General features: G+C 52.6%; 4 protein-coding genes across 4 annotated transcripts; 2 read left to right on the top strand and 2 right to left on the bottom strand.

Annotated features, from left to right (window-relative positions):
* Window positions 1-514: 514 nt before the first annotated feature.
* Window positions 515-1,538, top strand: J4E87_005124 (uncharacterized protein; the record flags this gene model as incomplete). Its single annotated transcript, XM_049376741.1, has 2 exons — window positions 515-605; window positions 655-1,538. 2 exons carry the CDS (start codon window positions 515-517, stop codon window positions 1,536-1,538), a joined length of 975 nt encoding a protein of 324 aa, XP_049233597.1.
* Window positions 1,539-2,452: 914 nt separating this feature from the next.
* J4E87_005123 (uncharacterized protein) lies at window positions 2,453-3,567 on the bottom strand (the record flags this gene model as incomplete). The annotated part of the gene is made up of 3 exons (XM_049376740.1): window positions 2,453-2,948; window positions 3,003-3,087; window positions 3,141-3,567. The coding sequence occupies 3 exons, from the start codon at window positions 3,565-3,567 to the stop codon at window positions 2,453-2,455; spliced, it is 1,008 nt and encodes a 335-aa protein (XP_049233596.1).
* Window positions 3,568-4,111: 544 nt separating this feature from the next.
* J4E87_005122 (uncharacterized protein) lies at window positions 4,112-7,640 on the bottom strand (the record flags this gene model as incomplete). Its single annotated transcript, XM_049376739.1, has 4 exons — window positions 4,112-4,479; window positions 4,635-4,756; window positions 4,910-6,690; window positions 6,831-7,640. 4 exons carry the CDS (start codon window positions 7,638-7,640, stop codon window positions 4,112-4,114), a joined length of 3,081 nt encoding a protein of 1,026 aa, XP_049233595.1.
* Window positions 7,641-8,310: 670 nt separating this feature from the next.
* Window positions 8,311-9,204, top strand: J4E87_005121 (uncharacterized protein; the record flags this gene model as incomplete). The annotated part of the gene is made up of 1 exon (XM_049376738.1): window positions 8,311-9,204. The coding sequence occupies one exon, from the start codon at window positions 8,311-8,313 to the stop codon at window positions 9,202-9,204; it is 894 nt and encodes a 297-aa protein (XP_049233594.1).

The raw sequence follows: 9,204 nt of genomic DNA, 5'->3' as shown, positions 1-9,204 counted from the left end.
GGTAAAGGACGAGGCTGCATTCCCGGCTTATGTGATGAGTGTATTGTATTGAACTAACCGGATGGAGATCGATAGCGATGCAAGGGGGAGAGGTGTGGTTACACGACAGGATAAGGGATTCGTAGGGTTGGCGATGTGCTTTTGAAGGTGGTCTTCGAAGTTTCTGAGTATTTTGAATTGTAGAGAGTGTGCTTGATGGCCAGTGTGGCGAGTAATACTGATGATTGAAGTACAGTCATTGCGGTTCTGACACTCATATCTTACCAGGTAATGGGTATCAATCTGTGCATACAGAAGAGCTGGTCTCGTAATGTGGTCATAAATCAGTTGCTGCGCGGCGTATGAGGCGTAGTTGAGTTTGTTATCAGGTGTCGTGTGCTTGGGGTGAGGAGGATTCACTACCAGTTCACTGCGATATCATATGTAACACAATAACCCGACGTGTTAACATCGTGTACTCTTGAGAGTTTCTCGCCTGCTCAAACTTGCTGTCACGTCCTTGTCTGAAGCCGATATGTCAGAAGCCGTACATTCAATCGCGAAGGAAGGAGACGGGAGTGACGATAACAAAGGCGACTTTCCTATCGACGAGGCTGTACTTCGGGGTAGGCAGACTACCAACTATTATTCCGTCTTTACTGATATCTTCAATAGCTCTCCCCGAAGGAAGCAAAGTCCTCTCATCCAACCGCCATGGCTTCTCTGACTGGACCGTCACTGCCTGCTTAGTCGTCCTCCTCCCAGATAGCGTCGAGAAGAAATACTTCCTCAAGATCGCCACCGATGAAGCCGGTCGGGTAATGATGGAAGGCGAGTACAACTCCATGGCCTCACTCTACGAGATAACACCAAACTTCGTCCCCAAGCCACATACCTGGGGCAAGTTCAAGCTCGAAGCGCCGGAGACGTACTTCTTCCTATGCGACTTCATCGACATGACGAATACCCTGCCAGAACCTGCCCTCTTCTGCGCCAAACTCGCGCAATTGCATAAATGCAGTCAATCCCCTACAGGAATGTTCGGTTTCCCCATTCCAACCTGCCACGGCCGCTTCGCACAGGAAATATCCTGGGATCCAAGCTGGCCCAATTTCTTCACAAAGCTCCTCCGCGCCGCTCTCTCGATCGAGAAAAAACATAACGACCCATGGCCAGAGTACGAAGCAATCTCCGCCCGCGTCCTAAGCCACGTAATCCCCCGTCTCCTCGGCGCGCTCGAAGAAAACGGCCGCCAAATCAAGCCATCGCTCATTCATGGAGATCTATGGGAAGGCAACGTCGCTACAGATGTGTCGAACGGCAATATCTACATTTTCGACGCTGGTGCGTATTACGCGCATCATGAAATGGACCTTGGTATGTGGCGGTACGAAAGATACGAGTTCGCGAAGAAGGCAGAGTACAAGCAAGAGTATCTTCGGGTCATGGGTGTGGATGAACCGGTGGAAGAGTTTGATGATCGCAATCGGTTGTATTGTGTTAAGATGAATGTTGTTCGTTCGGCGCATCATCCGGGGTGTGAGGAGAGGGAGATGTAAGTTTGACTTTGGAATGCTGAGTAGGAGATGTACTGACGGCGATGTAGGGCGTATAGGGATATGTGCTACCTTGTCGATAAGTATGCGCCATATGCACCGGGGGAAGAGCCTTCACCAAGCACTGTTCAAGAAGAAGTACCCGAAACTAAATGTCAAGGAGAAGAAAGCTTCGCCAGGTCAACTGGTGTCTGGAACAAACAATCTGGGACTGCATTATCGGTGTAGAGCAGCGCCGAATCGATATTTACGTCATGTTAACTTCATAATTTCAACACCTCAATGGTTGACTTCGACGTTCCCGTCTCCAATTCTTTCCAGAATGCTGTAGTAGAAACGCCATAGGTACTGACAATAAAGTGAGGCCTGTTAATAAAGTAAACGTCCATCCAGTTCCCAACTTCGAGATAATGGCGTCCAAAGCTGCCAGAGCCGCGGCTGCGAGAACGCAACGGAATAAATTGGCAGCCGCACTAGCTGTTGCAGGCCGCACCGGATTGACATCTACAAGTAGAGTACCGCAAGCCTGGATTATTAGAAGGCTCTTCTGATGCGCTTGATGACATACGTACGTTGAACACACCCGTGATGGAGGCGCCGATGAAGAATTGCAGAACCAGAGGCACCGCAAAATGCTAGTGACGTTTTAGTACTATCAGAATTGAGCGACGTGTTTGATGACAGTCTTACCGTGCGTTTATCCAATGCCCATCCGTACCCGATAGTCGTCACCGCAGCAACGCTCATGTAAAAGTATGTAGCCCGCAAGCGAGCCTTCTCGATAGGAAAATCCAGAAGATCATCGCCGCGCGTTCGATCAATTGAGAAGCCCGAACTAGATGCGACTCTACGGTATTCCCAGTTCATGACGTACCCTGCTTTCTGTTATCTATTAGTCTGAGTGTACGTGGTATGTGCTACTTACCGCAAGTGTATGAAGCCAAAGCGCAACCAACTCCGAACGGAATATATATCAAGCCAGCGTACAGTTCCTCGAAACCGTATATTGTTATGAAGAGAGTTGATAGCGATGCTTGAACGCAGCAGTAAGTCATATAAAATAGGCCGTTAATGAGCATGATCAGTGCGTTCTCTTTCTGCCAGAGTGCTTTGAAACAAGGCTTGAGACTGGGCATTCGCACTGGCTGAGCAGTCTTCTCATTCTCAGCGCTTATTTTTGGCGACTTTTTCGACTTGAGCTTAATCTGCGCCAGGTAGGAACGGTTCAAAAGGCGTGTAGGCATGATTGACCCGTTTCCGACGATTTTGCGAGCGGTTTCTGGGAGCGTAATGGCGAGTATGAAGAAGTTAACACTGGATAGTATTGCAAGGGTCCAGAAGATCCAAGGCCATCCGGCGTATTGGACGAGTATGCCACCCAAAACGGGACCGAGGCTGGGCGCTACGTTCGGACTAGGTCATAGTAGTTAGGAAGACCGTCGTGTTCATAATGTGGTTGTAGCATACCCCAGTAGAACTGCTCCAATATACCCACCTCGCTCAGCAGGCGTAGCAATGTCACTGACAACAGCGTATCCAAAAGAGATAGTACCTAGACCCCATAAACGTCAGTCTTAATCCAACTCAAACATTCCATAAACCCACCACTACTCCCCGCACTCTGCACCATCCTCAGCACAAGCAACGCGGGATAACTCCTCTGAACCGCCAACCCCACATTAGCAACCGTATACGTAAGAATAGCAAACAGAAACAGCGGTCGGCGGCCCATGGTATCCGCCATATCACCCAACAGGGAAGGCGCTATTCCGGATACAAGCATGTAGGTTGTGATCGACAGATTGGCCATGGTGAGTGTGATGTTTAGATCCTCGGCGATGTTGAACAGTGCGGGATAGTAGATGAAGCTGCTGAGAGGGGAAAAGAGGCCTGCATATGCGACGAGGAAGACTATCCGGCGTTTTTCGCTGAGGGTAAAGATGGAGTATGGTGGTGTGTCGGGTTGTTGGTCTTGCTCTGGAGCGGGAGCGGGAGCGGGAGCGGGAGCGTCGACCGTAGCTTTTTCGCTCATACTGGGCGATTTCGGTATAGCAGTCGTAGCGATTGTGGTGGTACAACGGCCACTACAGTCAGAGAGGGTCGAGTGCTGGCCCTTGCCGAAAGGATGAACCGATTGGTGGCTATGCGCCGCAGTTGGTCGGTTGCCATCCTTCTGAACGACAAGCGAGTAAGTCATGTGACGAGATATATCTAGGTACATTGGCTATGTCCAGGACTGTTCCTACGTAAACAAAATGCTGGGTGTTTGTGGCCGCACTGCCCTTGTCACATATCTTAGCCGCACCGGTCTCACTGAGTATACGCTGCAAACGACCTCAAATCGGCGCGTACGGAACTTCGTTGCCTGTTTGTATACGTTAATGACATTAGCTATACTTAGGCATAGCCAGCCGCTACTAAGCGTGACTTTTCATACTATCATGTATCGATCGTGATCCTTCATCCAACTCAGCTATCTATTAGCTCCGACAGTATGGTATCTCATGTCGAACACACACACACAGTAACGAGAAAACTAATCCATCCTCCGGACAACTCCCACATGAACCCACCCCCTACGCAGCGCTATCCCTCAACCTCTGCTGCTCCTCCTCAGTAAGCTGTCCAAACTCCTCCGCAAAACCCTGAGTAGTCGCCGCACGCTTGAAGAAATCAACCAGGAAACCCTGCGTCTCATCGTCGCGCTGACGGCCACCGCCGGGCTCTTCCGCAGCAAAAGCCATGAGCTGCTCTTTGCTAAAGCCACTGCCAAGGTCCATGAAAGGGTTCGCCTCGTCCTCCCATTCACCGTCGTCAGATTCTTCTTCGGCGAGCTCAGCAGCTGCTTGTGCGTCGAGGGGTGCGCCAGAGGCGGATTGGAGTTCGACGACGAGGACTTTGAGGATTTTGAGGGGTGCGGGTACTATGGTATACTTGTCAGGATCTGAATTCGTGTGTCAGTTTGTGGATGGGCGTAAGAGGAGTTTATCGCACTGGTTCGCGACAACGACACTACGCCTACAAATTTGCTCCACAACATGACAATTAATGCGTTCAGTGGCAAAGACAGGGAGTTGGACGTGAAAAGAGAAGACTTACTAGCTTTGGCGCGACTCCTGGTCATGATGCGGCCATCGGTATTCGGTATCAAGTCACCCTGCACTTGCACCTGCGCAAGACGAGGGTCTTTCAAATCGTACAGTTTCGAAAGAGCGATGACACTACAAACCAAAGTCAGCAATTATGCACAGTCATCGAGTAAACATAAAAGGAGGAAGGGGGAGTTCAACTTATTCCGAACGATCTCCAGCCTTCCAACAGGCTTTCTCCGTTCGTAAGAGAACTGCTCGATTTCCGGAGAGGTTCGTACGTACTTTTGTCGGATCTCGTCGTAGCCGGCGAAGTTGATCGAGTTTTCGAGCCACTTGGCTAGCACAACCTGGAGGCCGTTTTGGCCCTCGATGTCCTGGCCAGCCAGGAAGTCTACCACCTCTGAGGCATGGTTCAAGCTTAGACGCGCAAATACGAGCGTCAGACTTTGGATAAACTGTGCTTGCGTTGCTTGGCCTAGACGGACAGCGACGCTTCGTAGGAGTTGCTCTAGGTAAGGTCCAAGTCGTTCGTGGCCGGCCTTCTCTACTACCTCTGCGGCAAGCGCACCGACTTCGCCAGCAGCATGGTCGCTGCATGAGGACAACAGACGCGAGACGATGATGAGAGTTACCTCCAGTCCTGCTTTTCCGGTGTCATCCCGCCATTCGAAGAGCTGTTGGTGGTCGTGCGAGATGATGTTCTTTACGGCAGTCGTAGCAGACTTCAGCAGCTCCTCATCGGCAGAGCCTAGCAGAACTCTTGTGAGCTTTGGCATAGTTGTAGCAACAAAGCCAGCAGGGAGCGGCTCTGGTCCATGCTCAGCCATGACCGCCAGAAGATCAGCAGCAAAGTTGCACAAAGCATTCTCCTCGGTCAAGCTTCCGACATCAAAGGCGCCCATAAGTGATGGCAGCACCCTTGCGCACAGTTGAACGTATGCATCCCCGCCCATTCGCGCAATAGTCTCCGTCACCTCTTCAAAGGCCTCGGTGACTAGCATGGTGAGTTGGAAGTTGTTAGCTTGATGACTAGCAATTCGGAAGAGTGTGTCGAGACCATTGTCTGTGATGCATATCCGCGTATCAATAAGTATGGCGTCTCGGAGTGTTTCGACCAGAGTGACCATAAGATCTTCACTGTCGCTGAGCTCTGACATGTCTTGTGCAGCCAGGTAATTGCTGATGGCCATGATGATAGGTGCTTGCATGGGCTGTGTGGTCGCAGGTGGAAGCGCTTGAAGATAGTGTTGCAGAGCGCGAATACATGACACTTGGACAACGTCGGACTCGTCAGATGGAATGGCCTGTAAAGATGCCTCGAGGAAGGATGTGCCGAGCTGTTGTAGAGCATCTCCAGCTGTCCTTGTCAAACTTCCAGCGACAAGGTAACCGCGTGCTCTCAGGAAAGCGTCGGGCTGCTGCATGGCATACCGGATGAAGTCCACATAGCCGCTTGCAGCATCCGGGCTGATTTGCTTGTCCACGTCCTGGAAATCGCTCAACAGTTGGTTCAGCACGTAAAGCGCCGCTTCTTTAGCTTTCCAGCTCTCAGACTCGGAGTAGAGCGCTCTCGTGTAGGTCAACAAGCCGTTGACAGTAGGCTCTTGCAGCCACTCGCCAAGCTTGATGACAAGGTCACCACAGGCTGTGCGGGGCGTGTAGTTCGCGGTTACGCTTGTCTCCTCGCTCAGGAAAATGTTTACATCCACATCCCAAAGGCCCTCTTCTTCCGTAGTGATTTGCGCGTAGGCCACGGCCAGCTTCATAACCTGGGTGACCCATGAGTTGTCGGGTGTCTGGTTTTGGAGTTCCTGTTCGAGTTGCGCGCGGACCGGGGGTGCACGAAGACACGCCTGCATAAAGTCCAGCTCCTCCAGGATCAGGAAGTCTAGCGTGTACGGCAGGCCGTCGGCATCTTCTAGCCTGCTTTGACGATCCTCCTTTATGTACATGAGAGAGTATGCGGGTTCCAGCAGAGATAGCTCCTGCCAGGTCGCCTGGAACAGGACGATGCTTTGCGGCGAGAGGATAGCGGGGAAGACGGACCGTATGCGCATGAGGACCTGCGAGCTGTTAGTATTGGGAACACCTCAAATGGAAAAGAACTGAACACCCTGGAGACTAAATCAAAATGAAAACATGCAAAGTGGGTGACCCAGCGTCGATGTAGCCTCCAGGGTGTTCAGATCTTGACACGACCTACCTTGACTGACTGTAGCTTGAGCGCAATCTGTCCCTTGTAGAGCAGGGCATTGGGCGCATCCGAGTCCTCCTCGTCGATTGACGGCGGATCAGGTAGCCTGTTGTTGAGGACATTGACGAAGAAGGGAATCCACTCCTTGAGTATCTCATCCGCGAAGCTCTTCACCATAGTCTTGTGGTCCTCCAGCACCATCTCGAGGATGTCGAAGCAGCCATGGAAGACTTTCACAGCCAAGGCCCTCAGCGTCGGCTTTGTTTGCTCGCTGGTGGCCACATTGAACAGGACCTTGATCATCTGAGGCGCGACCTGGAAGAAGGTCGTCTCGTTGAAGCAGTCCTCCACTAGCTCGCCGAGGACCCTGAGAGCGCCATGTAGCTGGCCCTCAGTCGCGTTAGGTATCAGTGCGAGGAGGTTGTCGAGGAGATCTGGCCATTCGATGGGGTAGTCGGCGCTTGCGATCTTGCTCACGACGAGGCCCGCGGCGGCCTTGAGCTTGCGGTCGAGCCCGTCCTGGGTGGCGAGGTTGAGCAGCTGCTGCCGTAATACAGCCTTGTTCTCTTCTGAGACGAGCGCCTGGCCCTTCCACTCGTCGAGGCTAGAACTCCATCCCGCCAGCACAATGTTCTTCAGATACAGGACGGCGGCCTGGCGGATGTTGAGCGGCACGCTGTCATGGCAGGCGATGCCAATGAGGCCGAGGGGGAGCTCCTGGTGGCCGTAGAGGGAGAGGAGCTGCTGCTCAGCGTGTTTGCGCGTGTCCTCCTGGGCGGTTTGGGTTGCTGATAGCAGCTGGACTAGTTGGTCCTCCATGGTCAACGTGGGGCATGCGCGTATAGAGCTAGTCGGCACGTCTAGCGCTCCCCAAAACGGCTGGCGAGGTAGAAGGATCGGGCGTTGACGCGTTTGTTGATGGGTGCTGCTGGGTGATTGAGCGCGAGGAAAAAGAACGCGCTCGGAGATGCGGGGCAACTCCGTGAATCTCTGGGTGGTGGGGTGGCTAAGCGGAGGCTATGACTGAAGCAATAAGCCGCGACGACTGCATATACGTAGCAGATGGGTGTAGAGGTTAGAGACTAATACAGAAGTACGGTGGAGTATGGCAGCTGGGCTATAGCGAAGGGCGAGGTGGCCAATTGCCCGACAGGCGGTGACGACGATGCCTCTTCCCAGTTCCCGGTCGGTGGAAACGCGACCATTACCTACACCTTCGCCTCTCTCCGACCCTCCCCTTGCTGCCACGTTGTTATCCTCAACAATGCCAGGGGCACTCGACACAGCATACGCACCACGTCTGCCATACCGATCAGCAGCCCTACCAGAGCCGTGACCGTTATCCATCGACACGCTAGTGGCCTTCACGCGACGAGACGCGTCTGCGTCATGACTGCGATCCGCTACTCAAAGTGCACAACACTATCTCGTACCTGAGGCACATACATACTCCGTCCACGAATAGAACAATCACACTCCTATCGCGACGATGCCAGCAACCTACCTCGAAACCCTCAACCACTTCACCACCTTCCTAACCGCCTACACGCACACGCTCCTCTACCACCGCGAAATCTACCCCACCACCTCCTTCGCTCGCTCCCGTTTCCACAACGCCATCGTCTACCAATCGCGGCACCCCATGGTCTGCGAATGGATCACCGACGCCATAACCGCCGTGCGCGAAGAGCTCCTCAAGGGCGTCGTCTCCAGAATCGGCATCGTCATATTCACCTACGATGAGTACGATGAAGGCTCAGGCAGCGCCAAGATAATGGAACGCTACATGTTCGACGTGAGCGAGTTTCCTGTTGTGGAACGGCGAGATCGTATGTTGGATATTGGGTTTGAGGGAGGGCCTTTGCTGGAGACGAAGGGGAAGGGGAAGCAAAAGGAAGAGGAAAAGGAGATAGAATACAATAATGATGGGACTATAAAGAGGAAGAAGACGAAGCCGTTGGATACCGGTGTGGACGTTAATATCAGCGAGCAGTTTCGCGCGGCGTTCCTGCAGCTTGAGATGCGGACGTCTAGACTGGAGCCTCTGCCTGAAGGGTGCACTTTCAATGTTAGTATGGAACTCAAGGATGAGGGCGATATCGATCCGCCGATTGGACACCCGCAGGTCTGGCAGCCGGTTCAGCCTAGTTTGCAGAAGACGGGGAGGGGTGCGCTGTTTAGGGATAGAGATGTGTTTGATGAGGAGGCGTTTGAGTTGGGGATAATAAGAGAGAAGGAAGGAAGGGATTTGGGTGGGGCCAAGGTTACGCCGATACGTAGTGTGCAGGCCGGTGTTTTCAGGTTTGAGAACTGGATAGAAGAGGGCAGGGCAAAGTTTGAGAGCCCAGATGACAGTATACCATCGAGCTTCTCGAGTTTTTGA

The sequence above is a fragment of the Alternaria ethzedia genome (genome assembly GCF_023757985.1).
Source record: "Alternaria ethzedia strain BMP 0044 chromosome Unknown scaffold_10, whole genome shotgun sequence".
Lineage (NCBI taxonomy): Eukaryota > Fungi > Ascomycota > Dothideomycetes > Pleosporales > Pleosporaceae > Alternaria > Alternaria ethzedia.
The sequence above is the reverse complement of the archived record's forward strand: the minus strand, read 5'-3'. Positions and strand labels throughout refer to the sequence as shown.